The sequence below is a fragment of the Procambarus clarkii genome, chromosome 32 (genome assembly GCF_040958095.1).
Source record: "Procambarus clarkii isolate CNS0578487 chromosome 32, FALCON_Pclarkii_2.0, whole genome shotgun sequence".
NCBI lineage: Eukaryota > Metazoa > Arthropoda > Malacostraca > Decapoda > Cambaridae > Procambarus > Procambarus clarkii.
In genome coordinates, this window is record NC_091181.1 from 36,368,926 (window position 1) to 36,394,795 (window position 25,870).

Genomic DNA, 25,870 nt, shown 5'->3' on the forward strand with positions numbered 1-25,870 from the left:
AATGTAGAAAATTTACACAAAAGAATTAACATGTAATGCAGAACATGTAGCAATAAGGCATCAAGAATTTAAAACAAATTAACTTTCTGTAAATGTGTAAATAATAATAATAATAATAATAATCACTGTGGAAAGAATACAAGAATATTCTGCAATGTTATAGCAACTGCTGTAATTAGCTTATAATAAAGTTATAGAGTACAGTACTATAAACACATACTGTAACATTTAATATAAAATGCTAAAGGAAACTTCAGATTAAGGTCTGGGGAAAACATAAAATTTGTCTATAATGCACTTCAACTGCTGAAAAAAAACCAATATTATTTATACTTAATACACTGCACCAGAATGTACTTGGAATCACTTAACATAACATTACTAATGAACATTGGAACTTGTAGCTCCAAACACCACAAAAAGGAATTGAGTGAGGAATGGGCAGCTAATTCCTCTTATCAAGTCACTGGAGGAAATGTCAGGTGTAAGGAAACGTCTAAACTGTTCGTCCTGATCAGGATTCGAACCTGGGACCATTCGGTTGTGAGCTCGTGCGCAATACGTTATGGATTCCATGTACTGTACCTATAGAGGCTCCTCCTAGGGTTAGACCAACTACTAACATTTTCCAGGATTTACTGATAGGTGAACAGACACATCACGTGAAAGGAAACATGCCCAACCGTTTCAACCCTGCTCGAGGACTGAACTAGGGCCCCTCGATTGTGAATCGAGAACTGGATCACCGTTCTACAGGTCCCATTAAGTGGTCCTAATTGAAAAAGGGAAACTTGTGAAGTTTCCCCTTCATCACTGTTACTGATTACATATCTATGATATGTGTTTACATCTCACAGATATGTAAACACCTGTTTACATATCTGTCAGATATGTAAACAGATGTTGTTTATATAACCTGGGTGTATAAAAACATGAATGAAATAACACAAAATGTATTTTAATGTATTTATTGTGACTTTTGGTATAATTTAAGCATTATAATGCATTTCAGCAATAGCAAATGTATATTAGAAAGAAAATCAAAGTAGTGAGCTAATTCTAAGATGGTGTTGAGTCAGGTCGAGTCTCTTAACTGAGCTCGACCAAGGCGGCCAGAGCCCCGGAGAAGGCAGCGTTGTAGTCGCAGGCCACCTCGTTGTGCTGGTAGTCCTGGCGGTCGTCAGTGTAGGAACCGTCCTGGTAGGAAAAAGATAATGAATAGACGTTCAATACAATGGGAGCCACACTGTAAAATGGGCTATAATACATGGGAGTTAATGGCAACAAAACATGCTCTATAATGAGATATGATTCTTCCATTTTCATGAAATTTCTAAGCAAGGAGAAAATCTGATGATCATGTAATACGTGACGTAATGACTTCTTTTCCTCTTATTGAGAAAATGTTTGGAGCAAGCGCGCGTCTGAGATGACCCAGGATGCTGGTTCGATCTCCAGCCCCAAAGATTTTCCCATATATAATGTTATTGCTAATTCATTGTGCACAGGAGACCAGATTAATAACAGCTCAAGGATTATCAAAGACTTAATAATGCACTAAATCAGATCTCATACTTCTAATCGATATCCTAAAATGCTTTCACTAATTAACTCTGTCGCAAGAACATAAGAATACAGAAAGGGGCAGTAGGCATATTGACCCATACGCGGCAGCTATTATTTATATCCAACTAACTTCATTCATATATATGTCTAACCTTAGCTTGATATAATCTGGTAATTTGTTCCATAATTCAACAACCCTTATTTCCTATAACTTTGAATATTAAATGCAAATAACCTTTCTAGTATTCTTTCTTGTGAGCGTGGTCCATAACGCAGTGTTTTAGACTCTCTGAGCTCCATTTGACTTAGTAATCTGTTCTTTAAGTGTCTCTCAAACGTAGCTTGTCGTGACTAACCTGAGATGGACCTCCGACAAGGGCGCCGTAGAGGACGTGAGGGTTGGGGCCTGGGTTGGAGAGGCCGCTGGAGCAGTCGGCAGGAGGGTTAGGACAGGAGCTGACGGAGAGAAGGCACACGTTAGGACGGTCTTTGTCGTGCGCAACACTACCGATACAAATATTGGTAGGGCGAGGACACGTGCAGGTTATCAGAGTGCGACACATCACAAAAGTTATCATATTTCCTTGAAAATATTGGTATAATTTGCATTCTTAAATACAGTATAAACAGTTGTAGTTGTTGTGCTGATTGTTGTTTCAGAAGTTGTTTAGGCGTGTATTCTGGTAGTAGTTGAAGCAACTGTAGCAGTAGTTGGATTAGAAGTAGAAGCAACAGTAAATTTTCATGCTGTATTTCATCACTGAAGGCGCAAATTCAAGCCGTTTTACTCACCCGTCAGCTTAAGCCAAGTGAGTAAAACTAACTGATCTAACTTCCTATCCCCAGGTTTCATATATCAGGTTTATAGACTGAATTTGTTTCTACTCTATCTCCCTCTATGCCACTTTCTTTCTTTCACACTTTTATTACCTTATAAAAGTTTTTCATGGCCTCACAGTGACACTTCTTGCTCAATCAGTCCCATTAATGAGCATATCTTTCTTGTTCACCTTAACTATCCCCCTGAAAACCTTATATATCATTATCATGTCTCCTAAGTCCAGCATTGTCTCTTGGATAACTCTCTCAGCTCAGACGCGAACTAGTTGCATGTCTCTAGATATATTTTCTAGTTTGATTTTATGTTTCTTTAGGTGTTAGAGGTCCACACAGGGATTTCATATTTAAGGATTTGTCTTGTGTATTTTTGTAGAGCGCTATAAAAGCACTATTACCAAGATCCATGTCATTTAGTGTGTGTGTGTGTGTGTGTGTGTGTGTGTGTGTGTGTGTGTGTGTGTGTGTGTGTGTGTGTGTGTGTGTGTGTGCGCGAGCATTACCTGGAGCGGTGGTGGGGTTTCTGGGGAGGGTCCACACCGAAGCCCACAACGAAGCTGTGGTATTTCGGGTTGTCTCCCAACAGCTGGCCAATCTGGCCTCGGCCCCACTCCTGGTTGGCTTCTGTGTCAATGCCGTTCTTGGCGGCCTGGAAGAACAAGAACATAGCACTCAAAAACCATTCAAGATACATTGACACTTTAGTTTAATAACGTTCTCCACCTACTGTTTTAAAATGTCTGCAATGGCAAAAGATTGTCATTTCACCTATTTTATGGCTAATGAAGATGCTGGGATTCGTATATACGTTAATATACATAAAGATATACATAATGTTGAACAAGAACTGACCCAGAGGGCGATAAAGGCGACGTTGGCGGCGTGGCGGTTGGCGCCCCAGGCATCAAGGAAGACGAGGCCCTCCGGTGTGTATGGTGCTTCGTTCTTCAGCCAGCTCAAGTACCCGACCAACGCGTTTTGGTACTCGCTGGAGCCGTCCAAGAGTGTAAAGAGTGCCTGCAGGAATGAGCGAAACTTTTTAAATGAGGAATAGTCAGAAAACTTAATTTATTAGTTATCAATGAAATATAACAACTGAAAGTTATTTGTTGCAAGAACGAGGTAATCGTAGAGTTGTGCAACCCTTCTCATTGGTTATCCTTGAAGCTCACTGTCGTAGCAAGAGTGTAAGCTTCCCTAAGAGGAAGAGCTTAACCACCAACCCAACCAGTGATAAGAAGCAGGACCTGTGTGTTGTTTGTAGTCACTCAACAGTTAACTTTGGTAAGCAAGCTAAGTTTTTCAGACCCATCTAGAAGCTCTTCTGATGTAGAGACTTCAACTTAACGATCAGGTACGCAAGTCCAAACGTATATAAGTCAGATTCGTTTTCCGATAGACAGGAGCTATCAGGATAAGGCACCCCTTGTCTGATACACAGGGCACTGTAGCTTACAAGGGATTAATGGGAATATCGTTATTCTTTATAAAATGATTAAACAAATTACGTTAAAAATGTTTCCATGAAGGTTTATTGGTTGAGATATTACCTTATTTGAAACTGAATTCTGTTTAGTTTCAGTTCTAAGATCGAACTTAGAATCAGTTGCTATTCTAAGACCGAATAGCAGAGTTATTCCGTTTATTTTGAAGTCAAGCATCTGGTCCTAACACGTCTTACGTGTAGAAGATGAGTCTCGGTAACGTGGCTGAAGATGTGACCAAACCGCACATAAAATATGATGAAACAACGACGTTTTGGTCCGTCCTTGACCATTATCAAGTGGTGTGTCAGGTCCACACATCACTTGATAATGACTGATCATGTGGACTTGACACACCACTTGATAATGATTATCAAAATTGATAATGGTCCGGGATGGACCGAAACGTTTTTTAATTGTTTCTTAATTTTGTGATGTTTGCTGTGGTCATCATGCATTACGTGGTGATTACGGTACTACCCACCGCCTAGCAAATACATCGAATTTTGACGTAATCAAAATTCACACCGGACAAAATATGATGTACTATTAAACATACTGGCTCACTATAAAAAAATGTTTGTCTTAATTATATAATAACAAATGTTGTTTAATATCCCAGTTGTTCGTATGTTTAAATGAAGATTCTTCATAAATATTATTTCAGAATTCTTTAATATAGGCCCGTGGTTCCCATAGTGGGGTCGTAAAATGTTTTCTGGTAGGTCACGGAACCTAAATTCTGAGTACTGGTAATCGGAATCATTTAAAATTAGCCATAAGTGCCTATCCAGATGAGACAAATTTTTTCAATCATGAAAGTGTGGCAGGTGTTTGAAGCATTAGAAAATAGGGCAATGATGCCAAAAAGGTTGGGTATCATTAATTATAGAGAAACTGTTTTGTAGGTCTCTATTTTCACTGTTGGCTAGGCTACTGAGGGAGAGTTTTGTAGGTCTGTGTTTGCGGATTATACGTTAAAAGCTCATTGATTATACATGTGCATAAATATAACTATCTAAATTGGATACTAGACGGAGACCGGGTGTATGGATCGATCCCTACAGCTTGCAACATTAAGTGTTAGTGCCGGCAGAGCGCAATTCTGCCATCAACACATGCGTTTTGCAAGTGAATATCTGAATTCTGAATGTTTTGAAACAGGTGAAACTCTATTGACATAGCGGCCACGATTTCATTTCAACCAACTTCATAGAGAGCGTCATTAGATCAGACTCCCCTTTAGGGAGGGAGGAGGTCAACAGGGCTAACCACAACCCAGCCTATAACAGTCACCTGAGTCCAAGAGTCGGACCTACAACCACAACCCAGCCTATAACAGTCACCTGAGTCCAAGAGTCGGACCTACAACCACAACCCAGCCTATAACAGTCACCTGAGTCCAAGAGTCGGACCTACAACCACAACCCAGCCTATGACAGTCACCTGAGTCCAAGAGTCGGACCTACAACCACAACCCAGCCTATGACAGTCACCTGAGTCCAAGAGTCGGACCTACAACCACAACCCAGCCTATGACAGTCACCTGAGTCCAAGAGTCGGACCTACAACCACAACCCAGCCTATGACAGTCACCTGAGTCCAAGAGTCGGACCTACAACCACAACCCAGCCTATGACAGTCACCTGAGTCCAAGAGTCGGACCTACAACCACAACCCAGCCTATGACAGTCACCTGAGTCCAAGAGTCGGACCTACAACCACAACCCAGCCTATGACAGTCACCTGAGTCCAAGAGTCGGACCTACAACCTTGACATATAAACAAGCAGACATCTTTTTTGTATATAGATATAGATGTATAATATAATACATTTCCATAATACAGGCCTTACCATAAGATTTTTTTTCATAATACTTCAGTAACGTATCTTCGGAATTTGTCACAGCTGCATGTTTACTATTTTTAGTTTAATATTTGTGAATTTTTGCATGACTAATATATTTTGTGGCTTTTCTCACACGTGTATCACAATAAGGTTAAGGGTCAATACTGTAAATAATACATACGGTAAACAAGCTACGAATAAATACAATAGTTTAAGAATGACTTACGAAGACTCCGGCCCTCTTGTCATCCCAAGCGAACTGCACAACATCTCCATTAAGGCTGAACTCGTCATAGAATCCTTTAGCGCGGGTGAGGTAGGAGTCGTCGCCAGTGGCCCTGGCTAGCCACAGGGCTCCCCAAGCCAGCTCGTCCCCATACCCGCTCCACGAGCTGTGGGGAGAGACAAGGTGTGTTGCTGATCTGGTGTGGTGCTCTGTTCTGATGCAATTAGCTTGGTGGTGCAGCTTACAGATGATACTGGCCTCATAATATTGACCAGCTCGTGGTTTTGTGATCTTATTGACTGATCAGTATAACACATTACACGTTCTCGCACATCAGATTACGAAGCACTTACTGGTAAAACGCAGTGGCGTCTGTGATGGAGTTGTCGTAGATGTCGCGGTATTTGTCAGCAAATTCGAAGAGCTCCTTGGCCACGCCCAGCACCTCGTCGGAGTAAGCTGGGTCCACGCTCTGACAAGATCGATAACTGAGATGTATAACAAGATTACAAAACGAGACAGCTTTTGAAAAGTAGTTAATAGTCACCTGTTAAGACAATAACAGGTGACTATTTGACATGGTAAGAGAAAATTGTGATGAGTCTAGAGTCATATTAAAGGTCCGACAGTATAATTAGCAAGCATTGAGAACATTGAGAAAGGGATGACAGTGTCAAAAAAATACTTAAAGATAAAGAATACTTAAGATAAAGTATCAGTTAATATTTAACTGATACTTTATATCAGTTAAACTTTCCCTGAAGCTTGTTATACGAAAGTAAAAATTTATAATGTAATTATTAACTATTACCTTGAAGACGATGGATGCTCCAGCGAGTGCGGCAGCAGTCTCAGCAGCCAAGTCGCTACCTGTAGGAGACAGTGAAGCTCAGCATCCCTCATAACAACGTTGCCAAGACTCATCTCAGTGGACGGTACATTTTTGGCAACAATTCAACTCCAGCTCATAACCCAACGACAACAAAACTAATATATTAGCTCTAGGAGACAATTTATTTGCTTTATGAACCTCAGAGTGTCTATATCAGCGTCTGGAGTCACCAACCTGGGCGTGATTCATCGATCTTGTAAGAAGGTCGCTGCATGGTCATGTCCTCGGGGCGGCCCCAGAAGGCGTGGTCGGTTCCACCTGCGCCCACCTGAAGAAATGACAATTTAATGGAAAAAATATATAAAGTAAAATACTACAAAAACGGAGATAATTCTATGAGCAATAAGGACAGAATTGCGAACTCAAAAGAAGATAAATCTTCATTTCTGTAAATACTCTTTTTTCTCTCTCTCTACAAACACTCTTCCTTTTATAAAAGTCCCTGCTTGTAGCCTCTCGCGGTCAGTCCGTAACAATGTCATTGCATCGTATTTAATGAAAATGTAAACAACTTGTTTATTTTTGACACATAAGGCACCGAAGAGCTACTACTGACCTGGCCGTAGAATTCATCATGGGCGGTGTGAGCCTTGAGGAAGTAGTCTGTGGCCCACTTGAGAGCTGCCTGACCGTACTCTACCTGACCTGTGAGGGGGAGACACCAGAATTATCTCAGTGCCATGCGAGACTTAGATCGACTGCTGGTATATTGCGCAGTTTCTAATAACGACATTACTGATGAAGCACATCTGTGTACATACACGTGCTATTAAACATATCCATATTCATAAGATATATTCATTAAAACACTGAGGTAACCCCAGTTGAATATCACGGATATGCTGAATAACATATTACATGCTATATATACAGCAAAACTCACCAGCATTTTGGTGTCCCTCGGCGAAGTCAATCAGACCCCAAGCCAACATTGTGGCGGTGAAGGCCATCGGGAACCCAAACTTGACGTGATCACCAGCTGGAAACGAAAAACAGGAATTACAAGACTTTGTTTATCTCCACCTGTTCATTCTCTACTCTCACTGAGGTCAAATCATATAGAAGCAATTTTCCAACTTCCGACGGAACCTTAATCGCTCTCAAAGGTACTCAACCCAAGCTTTTCTCAGTCACGTCTTACCGTCGTAGTAGCCGCCAGTGAGGTCGTGGCCCACATCGGAGCCGTCGTCAAGAGCAGAGTCTCCTCGCCAGGTGACGCGCTGGTCTGCTGGCAGAGGACCTGACCGCTGGGCCTCATAGAACACATAGGACATGCACAGTACCTGAGGGTGAAGGGAGATATGCACAGTTCCTGAGGATAAGGACAGAGATACACAGTACCTGAGCGTGAGGATATTAATACAGTCAATGTCCGCTTTAAGAGCAGCTCGTTACTGTATTCTCCGAAACTAAAAAGCTACGAGTTTGTTGCATTTAAAGGCGCGAAGCTAGCGAAGTACTAACCTGGCTGTAGTCGTAGGGACTCATGCCAGTGGCCGCACAAGGGTTCTCCATGGGCGCGGGTGTGGTGAAGGCCGAGTCTGTCAGGAAAAAATGGTGAACAAGTTAATGTTACTCGAGGGAGCGTGACTACTCATAGGTAGTTAAAAAATATGATGAAAATGAGGAGTCGCTGGAGGGAATGAAGAAGCCGAGAGGATAACGAGAAAATATGTGAAGATAGCAGACAGATGACTTAGATGGATTTGGCAATAATAAAGTCGTTTTGAGAATGGATGTGAATTAGACATGTAGCAACGAAGGTAATAATTCTGCTATCATTTTATATGGTGATCGTCCTAATGACAAAATTTTACACCTGGGTGCAGCTTTTCGTGGCAAGAATGTGTTAAATAAATCGAAAATCAATCTAAACTAAAATTCTATAATAACGAATACAGATAAATGTTGTTACTCATTTTTTCCCAAAATCCTAATTTCTCTTGATACTGTTGCAGGTCGGTGTTCTATCCCTGATCGCCCTAGAGGTTAGGCACTATTCCTTCCAAGTGCTATGCAGTGATACTGGCTTAATACTTTCTCCTGATAACTACCTTACCATACCTCTCTTGCAACTGCTGAAATTGGATTAAATTTTATGCATTTTAAACTTTTTTGGAACTGATACTCCTGATATTCAGAGCGCATTCCATCTTTTATTGAATAATCAGTTTAATAATAGTTGATTTAATCAATTAGAAAATGGATTTTCGAGAATTTGATGACCGTTAATAATTCGTTCGATGATAAGTTAACGACACCCGACTCGTTAAGTCCCAATAGGGAACAGCTACCAAGTCCGGACTCGTCAGCGTCACCATCTACTTGTGTATTTAGGAGCCATTAAAACCTGATCAAATAGCACGTGAAACTGCTAGGTAAACAAGGCAGGAAGCTGGACACAGACACACACAAAAGTAGCAGAGCTGCACCTCGACTTACCGCAGATTTCTGCGCCATTCAGCACCTCGTGGATGACCAGAGGAGTGACTCCAGAGTAATGGACCTGGAAGGTGAACTTGATTTGCGCCCCTTCAGCCACATTGATGTTGTTGTCGATGAGAGTGTAGTGAGTGTCGTCCACCTTGGTCGACTGTCCCTCGTAGAACTGTTGGATAATAACCAAGAGTCACAATAACGTGGCTGAAGTATGTTGACCAATCCCCACACTAGGAAATGAAGGGACGACGACGTTTCGGTCCGTCCTGGACCATTCTCAAGTCGATTGAGATTGTCAACTATATATAACGAGCTCTCAATTCAGTGAGAGTTTAATGTCAGTGAGAGTTTAATGAACAGCTCAACGGAGAGTGGAGCTGAACTTTAGAGAGTGGAGTGGAGTATTATGAACTTTAAACATCACACTGGAAGGTTTTCTTTACTCTAAACATCACATTGGAAGGGTTTATGAACTGGAAACATCATACTAGAGAGTTTTATGAACTTTAAAAACTCACAGTGGAAAGTTTTATTTACATTAAACATCACACTGGAGAGTTTTATTAACTCAAAACAGCACAGTGAAGGTTTTATGAACTTTCAACATCACAGTGGAAAATATTATGCACTCTAAACATCACAATGGAGAGTTTTATGTATCTAAACATCACACTGAAGGGTTTTTGTACTCTAAACATCTCGCTAGAGGGTTGTATGCACTCTAAACATCACAATGGAGAGTTTTATGTATCTAAAGATCACACTGAAGGGTTTTTGTACTCTAAACATCTCGCTAGAGGGTTATATGTGCTCTAAATGTCACAGTGGAGAGTCTAACGAACACACATCACAGTGAACGGTTTTATTTACTCTAGATATCATAATGGGGGATTTTATGAACGTCCAACATCACAGGGGGAATTAACGCATACAATGCCATCTTCGTTTGTCAGGAAATTGCTGTGATTTGAATCCCAATAATGAGAGTTTTATGTTGACGTTAAACATCTACGTGTTATGCAGGCGATGAGTCACAATAACGTGGCTGAAGTATGATGACCAGACCACACACTAGAAATTGAAGAGACGACGACGTTTCGGTCCGTCCTGGACCATTCTCAAGTCGATTGTATCGACTTGAGAATGGTCCAGGACGGACCGAAACGTCGTCGTCTCTTCAATTTCTAGTGTGTGGTCTGGTCATCATCTACGTGTTACGCTGTCAGTCTTCTTTCAGTCCGTAATGCAACTCAAACGTGGCTCCATTTTGTATTGCTCCGCAGCTAAATAAACAATATTTTCTTTTATTTTTTTCTGTTTATTTTAATGTTTTTTTTTATATAAAGGTTTGTCGAAGAATCAAGATAAATTTCCCAACCTTCAGTTAAACATCCAGTCAGTTGTAATGTGAAATAGTGAAGTGCAGCGTAATCAATAGACTAGACATCATTAACTTACATCAACATCATCATTAGATTGTACATCATTAACTTACATCATCAACATTATTAGAGTGTACATCAGTAACTTACATCAACAGTTTCAAGAAACTGATATCATTAACTTACATCATCAACATCATTAGACTGTACATCAGTAACTTACGTCAACAGCATCAAGAGACTGGACATCATTAACTTACATCAACATCATCAAGAGACTGTACATCAGTTTCTGACTGTACACTGTACATCAGTAACTTACATCATCAACATCATTAGACTGTACATCAGTAACTTACATCAACATCATCAAGAGACTGTACATCAGTTTCTGACTGTACACTGTACATCAGTAACTTACATCATCAACATCATTAGACTGTACATCAGTAACTTACGTCAACAGCATCAAGAGACTGGACATCATTAACTTACATCAACATCATCAAGAGACTGTACATCAGTTTCTGACTGTACACTGTACATCAGTAACTTACATCATCAACATCATTAGACTGTACATCAGTAACATACATCAACAACATCGATAGGCTGGACATGGCCGACTTACATCAACAGCGTCGACCGGTGAGCTGAACACCACGTCCAGACTTAGACCATTGATGGCTGCAGGAGCGGTGGCGGTAAACTCGGCCTGGTAGTTACCTGGCCATGTGTTGGTGATGACCACATTGTCACACTGCGCATGCGCTCCTGCCCAACAACCACGACATAAAACATTAGTTACAGCGAGAAAATCCGTAGGAACCGTGATGAGGATTCGAACCTATGTTCTGGGTACTCCCAAGCATGCTCCTTATACAACTAGGCCACGACATGGGGGAAAGGATTATCTAAGGCGTGTGCTTCGGAATACCCAGAGAATAGGTTCGAATCCTCTTCACGGCTCCTATGGATTTTCTCATTGCTACATCACGTTACAGTGAGTTATGTGTATTAGTTACAACAATACGGACAAATGCTCTGAAATGCTATAGCTGTAAGCCTTGGACGTATTGCTTGTCCTTGTATGTTGCTTAGTCTACCCATTTGCTGGGATGCTCTTAGACCAAAGTCTTGGTGTTAATCACATTTATAACTCGCCATAGTAGCATATATAAGAGGGTGACAATGTTCCCTCAAGTTCTTCTATTTCACATTATATTAATTATATTGATATAGTGTGAAATGCTAGTGAAAATAATGTGGTTTTAATGATATAGTGTGAAATACTAGTGAAATACAATATTAGTGATGTAGTGATCAATGGTGGTGATGAAATGATCAATGTTAATGTGATCATTTCATCACCATCATCAAGCAATGCACATAAACATCTGTTAATGTTAATGTGCATTGCTTGATGAAGTGATAAATGATAGTTTTATAATACACGAATATGTGTTTTGGACACTTGTATTCGTGCGGGTGCATGTATATGTATGCTTCTATGTGAGTGTATGTGAGGAGATACCTGAGAGGAAGGCGAGGGCCCCCAGCAGGCAGGTCTTCACTAGGACACCCGCAGCCATGTCTGCCGCTGAAGAGACTGTGGTGCGGGAGCAGCGTGGATCCCACTCTTATATACCTCCCAGTGGTCGCACGATCCCCTGTTTGTTGACGATAGTCGCGTGCGTCAGCAGATATTCCAGGATAAAACTATGAAGTGCGTCCATCTGGCGTGTCTCCCAGTAGCGACAGCCGTTTCAGTTCTCACCTGCTCCCCCGTGTGTTTAGGTTCATGGGTCGACCAGCACACCTGGTTTATTACATAGTCTCAACAACAACTTTACATGGAACGATTTATCAAGTTTGACATATTAAAAAAAAAATTATATATCTACTTGGAAGGGTACCTGGCTGCACCCGGGTATTTCTCCCCCTCACCCTTCCCCATTCCCTCCCTCCTCTGCCACCTATCTTTCCCTATCTCCCCATCGATTAATTCTTCCCTAAATTTATGGGGGAGTTTGGTCGGTGGTGAGAAATTCATCGATGTTCTTAAAATGAAGGAACCCCGCGGGATCAAACTTCCCCCTGACGTTGAACGTTTGTTCACTAACGTACCGGTGGACAGGACCAAACAACATAATACTGGACTATCTCTTATCAACAGGAGTAACTCCCTGCACTAAAAGTACCTCGAGCAATCTTGCGGGATATACTGAGGGCCTTCACGACCGAAGCTCCTTATATGTGCCCAGAGGGTACGCTCTGCAGGAGAGATTGCTGAAACAGAGGGAATACGGAGAACATATACGGCACGCATGGACACGATAAAGCACCTAAACTATTGGGATCGTCTCTCTGCTTAGGATATGTGGGCCTGCGGGCAGCTCTAAGCAACAGCGTGTTGGACCAAGCTCTCACAAGTCAAGCCAGGCTCCAGGCCGGGCTTCGGGAGTAGAAGAACTCCCAGAATCTCCTCCTCCAGGTATAATCCAGATTCAATCGAAGTTGGTGTAGCAATGCTGTCTTCATTGGGGGGTCTTGTTCCCCCAGGCAATTATGTCTCATGATGAGTCATCTACCCTTCAGATGGAAGAGCTGAGTGTTAGTATATACTGTAGATATATTGACGACATATTCGTATGTGCTAATGAAAACTCACTGAAGCTTCGAAGCAAGTTTTAGTGTCTTAGACTTAAGGTTCACTCTCAAGAAAAATGTGTGAGGCAGAATAACATACAGATTAATGGGTGATATAAGTTACTTTAATTTATACCAGCATGATTCTTATGTCCAGCATACAGGAACATATGAGCAAATTACACAAACCTAATCAGTATCAAAATAATTCAACTAAGTAACCGATTTAACAATCACTCTGGTAAGAAAATCACAAAATAGGAATGATAAAACCTAAGTAAATATTATATATTAAGAAGTGGCACAGTAGTTCACTAATTGCATAATAACAAATTAATAAGAATTACTACACGCTGATTAATAGCCAAAGGATACCTTGCACCTGACTCAACAGAAATGTAAAGCCTGACCCAACAGAAAATGCTGAAGACTACGGTAGAAGGAACCACAGACGACTGTTATACACATCAAAATACTCGGGAGAATTTCACACCACAGGTCCCTCAGGCGAGCAAGTCGGAACCTGTCGTCTGGCTGTCTGGGCTCTCTAGTTACCAAGCATACAATTAACTATCCAATCTAGGCAAGTTAGTTTCTCTCTCTCTCTCTCTCTCTCTCTCTCTCTCTCTCTCTCTCTCTCTCTCTCTCTCTCTCTCTCTCTCTCTCTCTCTCTCTCTCTGTCTCCCTCTCTCTCTCTCTCTCTCTCTCTCTCTCTCTCTCTCTCTCTCTCTCTCTCTCTCTCTCTCTCTCTGTCTCCCTCTCTCTCTGTCTCTCTCTCTCTCTCTCTCTCTCTCTCTCTCTCTCTCTCTCTCTCTCTCTCTCTCTCTCTCTCTCTCTCTCTCTCTCTCTCTCTCTCTCTCCCGCCCTCTCTCTCTGTCTCCCTCTCTCTCTGTCTCCCTCTCTCTCTGTCTCCCTCTCTCTCTGTCTCCCTCTCTCTCTCTCTCTCTCTCTCTCTCTCTCTCTCTCTCTCTCTCTCTCTCTCTCTCTCTCTCAGGTGAATTAATTCCCAGCGTTCTCCAATTATAGCCTTATCGCCTGATAATATGACCTTCAGAATTTGTCGTATTTTCGTTTTCCCAAAAATATTGAAAGCAGTTGACTGTAATAATAATCACGATTTTATAACCCAAGACTTTATTGCTCCTTTTGACGCCCGTTACAAACAAAATATTGATAATTAAAATGAAGGATCAAGGTATTGCAGAAACCTTATTTAATGGACCAGGAAATGGTGACCACTCGAGAAACAAAAGGTCAGCATAAATTGAATAGAAAGAACGCCCCAGGATACTGTCCTGGGATCTATACTGATGTACTGTCCCAGTGCATGAGAGACAGCTGCTACACGGTGTGACGGACAGCTGGTACATAGCAGGAGAAACAGTCGCCATTTTGGACAACTGTCATGCTACATTTCGCTGAGTTTCTGCATGTCACAGGGAACTGGTGCATTGTCTGAACGACAGGAGTATAGAAAAACTTGTTTTGTTTTCAGCTGCATTTATTATTATAACGTTGACAATTTGGAATAAAATTAGGCTAAGCTTAACCGAGGCGGCCAGAGCTCTTGTTGGTTTCTGGTCGGGTTTTTGAGCTCCATCAAGACATCCAGGTTGTGGTGGAGGTCAAGTCGGGTCTTTAACTGAGCTCGACCAAGGCGGCCAGAGCCCCGGAGAAGGCAGCGTTGTAGTCGCAGGCCACCTCGTTGTGCTGGTAGTCCTGGCGGTCGTCGTTGTAGTCGCCGCCCTGAGGCAGGAGAATAACAGATTACCAGAAATGTAGTGAATCAGAGTACTTTTAAACACGAAAAAATCAAAGGATTATTTTAACAGCTAGAATTTCATTATTCAATATATGTGAGCTTGAAATATTCACTAATATAGAACGTTAGTTGTTTTATTCCAGCTGTTCTGTATGCAATAGAAGGGCCCGTTGGAGGTATTATACGCATTATATAGATATTTTAAAATAGCTAATATAGAAGTTACTTTTTGGTTGCTGGAATAGATATGGTTGATTCAATAGATTTAGATGAAGCACACCTTCCGAAGGCTAGAATGAGGATCTGGTAGTAGATGTTGACAGTTTGGCTATGTGGTGCCATCGGATAATCGAATTGAATGTCTTGTTTCTAAAATTATGATGGTTAACTTGCTCAGAGAAAAGTTAAGGCATGCTATCAACAGGTTATCATTTGTTAAAAAATATATGTTTCACATTATCGAGTGAAATTTTGAAGCGAGTCATGTTTTTCTCTAATATTTATTGGTCTAAACGCAAAGTATAACCTTCCCCGCATGCCTTGCAAGTGATATTGTCCAGGGTTCGAATCCTGGGCAGGCAAGGACGAATGCGTACCGATCCCCAACTCTCCTTTCCCCCCTTTGTTCACCCAGCAGTAATTGTGAGCCCGGATCGAGTTCGAGTGCAAATTAGCATGAGAAGGCGTACGATAAGATATTGAAAGAGGGACCACTAACAGGAATAACGAGTCATTTGCCCGTGTCTCCGCACGCCTAGACAAGTACTAACCGCCGAAGGTCCGCCGACGAGGGCGCCGTAGAGGGTCTGGTGGTTAGGTCCGTCGTACGTCAACATTCCGTCGCAGGTCTCCGGGGGAGTCGGACAGGAGCTGGTGGAGAGAAATGGCACATTATAAACCTCGTCATCAGTCGTTTCTTTCATCGTGTAGTGATTCGTTGTTGAAGGAGGTCAGTGTTTATGCTCTCCAGAGTTCCAATAGGTTCAAGAAATGTTAGTCAATATAGTTCATTTTCATTTCATGATGAGTATCTACTCAGAACTGAACTGTACAATGAACCACCCACTGAAGTACACTAAGCTAGATAATAAATCATACAGTGATACTCACTAAGCTGGATAATAAACCACCCATTGACATACACTAAGCTGGGTAATAAACTACCCACTGACACACATTAAGCTGTATACTGAATCATACACTGATTTATTAAGCTTGTTAATAAACCGCCCACTGACACTCACTAATCTGGCATTATGCTTTAAGAAACGTAATAATTCTTCCCTGAAAAGAAGTCACAATGTAACACTGGCGTATGAAAAATTATTGTAAAGATAAATTAATTAGTGATCAATCACGAAATCAAACACAACATAAGAATGTATGTGTGTGTGTGTGTGTGTGTGTGTGTGTGTGTGTGTGTGTGTGTGTGTGTGTGTGTGTGTGTGAACATCAAATTAATTCATATTTGTAACAATTGATTTACCTAATTAGTATCCACATCAGAGTAAAAACTATTTAGTCAATACCTTGCTTATATATGTTAGCAAGTTTAATCAGTGTGTGTTTTGTGTGCGTGCATGTGTGCGTGCATGCGTGCGTGCACCTTACCTGGAGCGGTGGTGGGGTCTCTGGGGAGGGTCCTCACCGAAGCCCACAACGAAGCTGTGGTATTTCGGGTTGTCTCCCAACAGCTGGCCAATCTGGCCCCGGGCCCACTCCCGGTTGGCTTCTGGGTCAATGCCGTTCTTGGCAGCCTGGAAGATTAAATTTATAGATTAAATTCAGTCAACCCGTGTGACTCTCTAACTTTAAGTAGATTATAATTGATTTTTATTGTTTTGCTCATAAAGAAGAGAGCAACTAACCCAAAGAGAGATGAAGGCGACGTTGGCAGCGTGGCGGTTAGCGCCCCACTGGTCCAAGAAGACCAGACCTTCAGGGGTGTAGGAAGCTGACGTTTTCAGCCAGTTCAGGTACTTGACGAGGGGATCAGAGTACTCACTGGAGCCGTCCAGAAGCGTCAGCAGTGACTGTATCAATGAGTATTCACATTTTAGAGTCATTAATCTATTAAAAAGCAGTTCAAGTGTTTTAATTGCTTTTCAGTACTTCTTAACATGAACTCACATAGACTCCAGCCCTCTTGTCGTCCCAAGAGAACTGCTGCACGTCCTCCTCTAGGTAGTTGAACTCGTCCCAGTGACCCTTGGCGCGGGTGAGGTAGGCGTCGTCGCCGGTGGCTCTGGCCAACCACAGCGCCGCCCAGGCCAGTTCGTCCCCGTAACCACTCCACGAACTGGGGAGAGACGAGGATACACTCACTGTGTGTTGCTGGGGAGAGACAAGAATGTACTCGCTGTGTGTTATCACCGATCTGGTTTTGTTGTTACCAATGTACTAACTGTATATATGAAACAAAATACAGTGGTAAATATTATCACTGTGTTTTACCTAGACTTTTAATACAGTTCCACGCGAGGGATTGATAAGGAAGGCTGAAGCGCATGATACGAGAGGAGACCTCTTAAACAGGACCAAGTTAGGATCTTTTCGTAGGAAACATAAGGTCAGTGTTAATGGAACAATCAGCATAGGGATCGGACGCAAGAAGAGCTCCCCAGGATCTTTTCAGCTGACCTCTGAATTTCACACTATAGAGAAATGATTGAAAAAAGCCAACAGCTACTTCGTAAATGCATTGATAACACTGAAATTGGGCGGTAAATAAATTTAGCTTAAAATTTAAAAATGCTATAGGAGGGCTTAAACTTTTTCTAAAAATAGAATGAAAACTATCGGTCAATTCGCTGATGATAACTGTAGAGTTTTAAGCACTAAATGGACACACGGGGAACCATTTATCATCTGGACAATATTGAAATTGTTAAATGGGATTGTTAAATTTTGCAAAACTAAAAGAACAATGCAGAAATATTTGAAATTAGGTTAGGTAATGGAATTTATATATGGAAACATTATTAATTAAAAGCTTTAATATAATTTGTCAATTTTATCTTTCCCACGTGAAACTACATTTGGATTATGCAATCCAGTTTTTCCCAACGTAATCTAAAATAAGGGGAAAGTGGTATCCAAATATGGTCAAATACGATAAACTCATCTAATTGGAGACTCCAGCATCGAAAAAGTGTTAATTAACATTCTCTAGCGAGGTGGAGAAATAATAATGAAGTAAACAAGTGGATTCAAGAGTTTAACAATTGGACTAAAATAAACTAAAAACATCATCCCAAAATAATACACGAAACAGTTGATACGAAATAGATTAGTTTATACTTAGAAAATAGATTAGGCATTTATTAATAGAGGTGTAAATGTGTGGATTTTTTTTTACCAAGATCATAGAAGAAAACTGAAAGGAAAGCTTCAAGAACCGGGTGTACTGATGGATGGGTGGGTGTGGTTGAGTGTAAATAAGAGGTGCCTCGTATGGGTCAATAGGAGCTACCGCGATTGGGCTAATTAAAAAAAAGACTTGCCTTGCTAGGCCAATACAACCTGTATCACAAGGATAAATACGAACTCTCTCACACGGGATAATAGACACTGTTTCGCACGGGTCAATATCCCATGCAAAACATGGGTATATATAGGGGTTGAGTAAATGATATAATGAAATTAGCTGGAAGTTGCAGCAATATAGTCTAACTAAGAGAACTCTCAACACATACTGGTAATACGCCGTTGCGTCTGTAATGGCGTTGTCGTAGATGTCGCGGAAGTTGTCGGCGAAGTCGTAGAGTTCTTTGGCCACGTCCAACAACTGGGCGGCGTAGGCCGAGTCCACGTCCTGAGGAGGTGAATGGTGACGTGAGGAAAGGAGAGCGGTAACCTAGAGCGGGTTAAGCGAGGGAGAATGAGAAGTGGCACAGTGTCAAGTGCAAATAATGGAGAGTGAGAGGTGGCACTGTCAAATATACTGAGTTATGATGAACCTTCAAGCGGTGGAACAGGATGAAACATCACGAAGATAGTTATTACCTGGAAGACAATGGAGGCTGCGGCGAGGGCTGCGGCTGTCTCTCCTGCCAAGTCGCTACCTGCGGGAGGAAGACGAGAGTCTCAGTAGTGATCATAATTGTACCGCCAGACAGCCCTTAGTGCAGGGTGATGATGTTCTTCCCAGACAAACACAGATCTTGGTAACGTGAGACTCGGGACTTACCGGGCTTCGCTTCGTCGATCTTGTAGGAAGGTCTTTCCATGGTCATGTCCTCAGGGCGGCCCCAGTAGCCGTGGTCAATACCTCCGTTACCCACCTATAAATAACCTTACATGAAATAAATGAAAAATTACGAGCTATTCATGATCATGCCACGTCTTGGTGGCTTAATCTTCATCAATTAATTAATTAATCATAAAATAAATTATATTTGTCCAAAAGTAGACAAATGTCCGAATTACATAAGTTCGTTTCATTGAAGTATCTTAGGGTGCTACAGAGTTGCAAAACATGTTTCCTTTAGTTACAGACGTCTTTGTACTCCTGTAACTTGTAGCGTTACCTGTCTTATGAGGGATTATGTGCAATTCTCTAGTATGTTTTGTGTGTTCCCCATTTTGAAGAAAGTTCGTGATTCCCCTTCATGAGGTCCGTCGGTCATATTACAACTTCCTTAGGTGGAAGAATCAATGTGCATCTTCAGGAGTAAGAGAGCAACATTTTATTCAGATCTCATTGTGAGTAGCTAGTACAAGGCGTAGAGAAGGAACCTCACCTGGCCGTAAAGTTCGTCACTGGCAGTGTGAGCCTTGAGGAAGTAGTCTGTGGCCCACTTGATCGCTACCTGAGCGTATTCCGTCTGACCTGTGAGGGGAGACATCGGGCATGAGTCTCTCAAACTATTGTCATTGGGCAGACACCAGGAACTTTTCATGTAACCAATAAAGACTCTATCCTTGCAGTGACGTTCACCTCCTCGTAACATTGACGCGGCTGACCATGCCGCGTCCATGTTATACAGCAGCAGGGCTTGTCAGACGCATAAGGCAACACTTACCGGCAGTCTGGTATCCATCAGCGAAGTCTATGAGGCCCCAAGCCAGCACAGTGGCGGTGTAAGCCATCGGGAACCCAAACTTGACGTGATCACCAGCTGCAGATGGAGAAAATATGATTTATAATTAATGATGTGATTGATGGTCTCTCTCTCTCTCTCTCTCTCTCTCTCTCTCTCTCTCTCTCTCTCTCTCTCTCTCTCTCTCTCTCTCTCTCTCTCTCTCTCTCTCTCTCTCTCTCTCTCTCTCTCACACACACTCTCTCACTCTCTCTCACTCTCTCTCACACTCTCTCTCACACTCTCTCACTCTCTCTCACACACTCTCTCTCACACACTCTCACTCTCTCTCTCCCTCTCTCTCCCCCTCTCTCCCTCCATCCCCTTACCGTCGTAGTAGCCGCCAGTGAGGTCGTGGCCCACATCGGAGCCGTCGTCAAGAGCAGAGTCTCCTCGCCAGGTGACGCGCTGGTCTGCTGGCAGAGGACCTGACCGCTGGGCCTCATAGAACACATAGGACATGCACAGCACCTGAGGGTGAAGGGAACATGCACAGCACCTGAGGGTGAAGGGAACATGCACAGCACCTGAGGGTGAAGGGAACATGCACAGCACCTGAGGGTGAAGGGAACATGCACAGCACCTGAGGGTGAAGGGAACATGCACAGAACTTGAAAGTAAAGAGAAGTTACTGGGGCTCGAAATCTGCATATTAAACACCTGGAGGCAATCGTACATTGAATGTGACACACTTGCCAGAGCAATAAATATTATTTAACAGTGCAATGAAACAGCAGATCAAAATTCACCGAGTTCTGTTTTGCTTCAATTGGTCACTAACCTGGCTGTGGTCACTGACCTGGCTCTGGTCACTAACCTGGCTCTGGTCACTAACCTGGCTGTGGTCACTAACCTGGCTGTGGTCACTAACCTGGCTCTGGTCACTAACCTGGCTCTGGTCACTAACCTGGCTGTGGTCACTAACCTGCCTGTGGTCACTAACCTGGCTCTGGTCACTAACCTGGCTCTGGTCACTAACCTGGCTCTGGTCACTAACCTGGCTGTGGTCACTAACCTGGCTCTGGTCACTAACCTGGCTGTGGTCACTAACCTGGCTCTGGTCACTAACCTGGCTCTGGTCACTAACCTGGCTGTGGTCACTAACCTGGCTCTGGTCACTAACCTGGCTCTGGTCACTAACCTGGCTCTGGTCACTAACCTGGATCTGGTCACTAACCTGGCTGTGGTGACTAACCTGGCTGTGGTCACTAACCTGGCTGAGGTCACTAACCTGGCTGTGGTCACTGACCTGGCTGAGGTCACTAACCTGGCTGTAGTCGTAGGGCGTCATGCCAGTCTCGGCACAAGGGTTGGTCATGGGCGTCGGCGTGGTGACCACAACGTCTGGGGAAGATGAGAAGAAACATGAGTGAGCCAGACTGTTCGTGGCTATAATTATCTAGCATATCATCCGTCGAAGTGTGTCCAGCTGTTAGGATCTTAACCGACCCGTACCCATTTCCACGTTTGTACTCTCTAGGAGCTTTCGGCAAGTGAGGTACAGAGATTTTGGCCTTAACGGTTTCAACCAATTTATTTACGATTTTTTTTATTTCTGCAGTCGCATCCTTATTAATTTAGTTTGGTCAGAGAAGATGAGGTTTATTTTCTCATATATTCATCTTTTATAGAACATTTATTGATGATTTATCACCTCCTATGAGAGTTATTTCCTGATTCTCACGAAGGTTCTTAGCTGTCGGTTTGAGGTCAGGAGACATTATGGTGTTCTTGTAGTTACCTCGAGACATTCCTCCTCCTGCCAGAAGTTCTCCTTGCGAACTATTAATATTGTCTTCCTTTGTCTCAAGGTCGAATTTTTTACTCGATCCTTTGTTCGAATCGCACCTCTCTAAATGCTTCACCAACGTACTGCAAATTGTATTAATTCCGTACAGAACCAGAACACCAAACTTAACCTTTGTACGAAATTCAAACACATAATAATATTCATTTATTGACCAGATCACACACACTAGAAAGTGAAGGGACGACGACGTTTCGGTCCGTCCTGGACCATTCTTAAGTCGATTGTCTATTCATTTGTCACGAATATTCATATATATATATATATATATATATATATATATATATATATATATATATATATATATATATATATATATATATATATATATATATGAAAAAACACATTTTGAATAAACAGTACATTAAAATGAATGAATGCGTTTTTGAAGTCGGCCGTCACTTGAACAAGCCTAGCCTGAGGCCCTCGCCCTTGAGTACACCTAAACAGGAGAAACATATTGGAACCGAGCTGCATGTAGTTCATTCTTGCAGCTTGTTAAAGGTATAAGATGAAGGCGGCAGAATATAAACAAAGAAGCGTCACCTACCGCAGATCTCAACACCGTTGACCACCTCATTGGTGACAAACGGTATGAAGTGGGAGTAGTGGACCTGGAACTTGGTATGAATGTTCTCTCCCGGGTTGGCGTGGATGTTCTGGCTTACGAGGGTGTAGTGGTATTCGTCGATCCTGGTCGACGTGCCGTCATAGAACTGTCAAGACAAAGGCAAAATCTCAGTCATCAGGCGCTAAGAACCACAACAGTCCACATTTGGTGCTGATTATTTATTTATTTTATTTATTTATTTATATACAAGAAGGTACATTGGATTTGTGAGAATACATAGCATAGTATTTGCAATCTTGTAAAGCCACTAGTACGCGCAGCGATTCGGGCAGGTCCTTAATCTAACAGATAATTTTACAGATTCCCAAATAGTAAACATATATATAAAATCTCTCCCGCTCAATAGGGCACATTGTCTCGACGGGTTTGCTCGATAATGGCATATCATTTACTCTGTCCCTGTCTACTCTATCGAATCCTATTAGTATTTTATACGCTATAATCATGTCTCCTCGGCCTCCTAACTTTTAACTTAATCAAGAATTACTCGATCTTAGCCTACGAAATGTTGCCTGTTCTAAACTCACAAATAAGCTGTCACTTATGCAGAATATTTGTCAATATAAAGAACTATAGCTCACCTCAACTTCGTCGACGGGGGTACTGAACGTTAACTCCAGAGTGAGGCCGTCGATAGTAACGGGAGCCACAGCGTCGAACGTCGCCATGTACTTGCCGGGGAACTGCGTCTCGATGGCGGTGTGCTCGCACTGCCCCTTTGCTCCTGCAAGCACCAGGAACCCACAGTTACAGCCCCGCTCCTGTGCCAGGTAAGTCCACTACGGGCTCACCACAGCCTGTGCTACTTGCAACTTTTGTTCCGAGTAGCTGAATCTAAAGCAACAACCCAGGAACCCGGACAATACGTGAGGGGAACCACATGTAAGCCTCACATCCCCTCAAAGCATGGAGAAATCATGACAGATGGTATAGTGAATTTATCCTTTGTAACACACTAATATTATTGAGTGATTAAAGCCTTCAGGGATTGAACAGAAAGCTTCGTAACGGCAGCTTGAAGAACAAGAAGGGGGAGGGAGGGTGCTCAACATATCTTCTGTTGATATGCATAATATGAAATTATTTACATTTAAATTAATACATATATAAAACATTCTTTGTAGAGCATTACATTTTTATGAATATATAAGCGGTGAATATTAATACTCACCTAGTGGTACTCACCTAGTTGTGCTTGCGGGGATTGAGCTTTGGCTCTTTGGTCCCACCTCTCAACCGTCAATCTACTGGTGTACAGATTCCTGAGCTTCTCAAGCTCTATCATTTCTACATTTGAAACTGTGTATGGAGTTTAGTGTGTATTCACCTAGTTGTGTTTGCGGGGGTTGAGCTTTGCTCTTTCGGCCCGCCTCTCAACTGTCAATCAACAGGGTTTTTTTACTAACTACTTTTTTTCCACACCACACCACACACCCACACACACACACACACACCAGGAAGCAGCTCGTGACAGCTGACTAACTCCCATGTACCTTTTTACTGCTAAGTAACAGGGCCATTCAGGGTGACAGAAACTTTGCCCATTTGTTTCTGCCTTGTGCGGGAATCGAATCCGCGCCACAGAATTACGAGTCCTGCGCGCTATCCACCAGGCTTCCAGGACCCCTGCCAGGCTACTAGGCCCGCTGTGTGTGTGTGTGTGTGTGTGTGTGTGTGTGTGTGTGTGTGTGTGTGTGTGTGTGTGTGTGTGTGTGTGTGTGTGTGTGTGTTTTAGAGAATACCTGAAAGTAGGATTGTGAGGGCGAGGGCCCCCAGCAGGCAGGTCTTCACTAGGACACCCGCCATGTCTGCAGCAGAAGTAACTGATGTACTGAACGAATGTACCCGACCCCCCTTATATACCCACCTGATGTGGAGAGAACACACACACACACACACACACACACACACACACACACACACACACACACACACACACACACACACACACACACACACACAAGTTAACATATTATCCTCAATAAGTACGTGTGTCGAAGCGAAAAATAATCAGAAAACTATCAGTGAAGAGTTATTTATGGTGCCTTGTTTCCCAGCGGCTTGTGACTTTATCAGGTCCTGATAATGGGGCTCCACTGGGTAGTTATACCTGCTCTCAACCACCACATCACTTGTAGGTAAACAAAAATATAAAATATGAAATGTGACTGAAAATCTTGTAAACAAAATAGGAAGCCATATTTGAAAACAGTCCAAGAGGAAATGACAGAATTATATGCGAGTTGTCACTCAAGTTGCATTAGCACCAGAGAGTAATATATGCATCACAAACCCGAAGTAGCAGATAAATCCCAGACGTCAGGGAGTCAGTGGCACCGAACAAAGGTCTCATTGACCGATTCATTAAGAGTTGGACGAGTTCTGTCCAGAGTAACTCGAACAACAGGATTGCAGGCGATGAGTCACAATAACGTGGCTAAAGTATGTTGATCAGACCACACACTAGAAGGTGAAGGGACGACGACCAGGATGGACCGAAACGTCGTCGTCCCTTCACCTTCTAGTGTGTGGTCTGGTCAACAACAGGATTATCAACAGTCGAAGATGGAAGGACAACAGAAGTAATAGCATATTCAAAGAAAGCACACTAACGCGCGGCTGAGATTACCCTGATCGTTGGTTCGAATCACCTCATTACTCAATTGATTTTCTAATCCAGTCAGTTCTATCTTTAGAAAAGGAAATTACCAATAGACAAAAATATTGTATTAAAATACCTAGACTACCGTAAAGGTTTATAATTAGCTGCAGCTTGATAGATTCAGGAAAAATTCGAGCCAGCGAAGTCATGACGTTACGACGAATGGCTGTGCGCTCAGGTTAATCGTTCACTATATGCAGTTAGATCCCACTCCAACCAACGCAGGGCTCTTGGACGGCGCGACGACCTGCTCAGCGTCTCCAGACTCAATCAATCACTTGGAAATTTTTATATCTAAGGTTGTTGACAGCGTTACAATTCCACAGTACAGCGTAACAACATTTAGTTCTCTGTGAATCGTGCACAGTCGAAACTGACAAAAAACTGCTTAAATGCATTTTATTTCAGTAATGTATAGTTCAGTTTTTACAAGGTTGTTGAAATTATCCTCTGGTTTTGTGCAGGTACATGTTGAATGAGCTAATATGGTGCTCGATAGAGCTGTGATGTCACTTACGCCGTCAGTCACTCCCCCTCTCCAGTATTACCTCGATTTAACCAATGACAAGCGTCCTCTGAAAGCCCGTGCAAGATCTCTTTGGG

General features: G+C 42.4%; 2 protein-coding genes across 2 annotated transcripts in view; both read right to left on the bottom strand.

The window, feature by feature from the left end:
• Window positions 1–952: 952 nt before the first annotated feature.
• On the bottom strand, window positions 953–12,368 carry LOC138370633 (uncharacterized). Its single transcript, XM_069335231.1, has 15 exons — window positions 12,210–12,368; window positions 11,307–11,449; window positions 9,297–9,462; window positions 8,319–8,395; window positions 7,996–8,137; window positions 7,738–7,833; window positions 7,411–7,499; window positions 7,029–7,122; window positions 6,774–6,832; window positions 6,316–6,434; window positions 5,963–6,128; window positions 3,256–3,420; window positions 2,907–3,052; window positions 1,923–2,022; window positions 953–1,197 (listed from the first exon to the last, which is right to left on the bottom strand). Exons 1-15 carry the CDS (start codon window positions 12,265–12,267, stop codon window positions 1,090–1,092), a joined length of 1,728 nt encoding a protein of 575 aa, XP_069191332.1. The 5' UTR covers window positions 12,268–12,368; the 3' UTR covers window positions 953–1,089.
• Window positions 12,369–14,804: 2,436 nt separating this feature from the next.
• The window catches only part of LOC123759534 (uncharacterized), a 65,384-nt gene continuing 54,318 nt past the window's right edge, over window positions 14,805–25,870 (bottom strand). Inside the window, 15 exon segments of the mRNA XM_069334898.1 lie at window positions 14,805–15,070; window positions 15,857–15,956; window positions 16,698–16,843; window positions 16,955–17,119; window positions 17,217–17,385; window positions 18,782–18,900; window positions 19,092–19,150; window positions 19,276–19,369; window positions 19,829–19,917; window positions 20,111–20,206; window positions 20,497–20,638; window positions 21,435–21,511; window positions 22,525–22,690; window positions 23,187–23,329; window positions 24,348–24,522. Of these exon segments, the coding sequence (XP_069190999.1) occupies window positions 14,963–15,070; window positions 15,857–15,956; window positions 16,698–16,843; window positions 16,955–17,119; window positions 17,217–17,385; window positions 18,782–18,900; window positions 19,092–19,150; window positions 19,276–19,369; window positions 19,829–19,917; window positions 20,111–20,206; window positions 20,497–20,638; window positions 21,435–21,511; window positions 22,525–22,690; window positions 23,187–23,329; window positions 24,348–24,522 (1,848 nt within the window). The 3' untranslated portion in view covers window positions 14,805–14,962.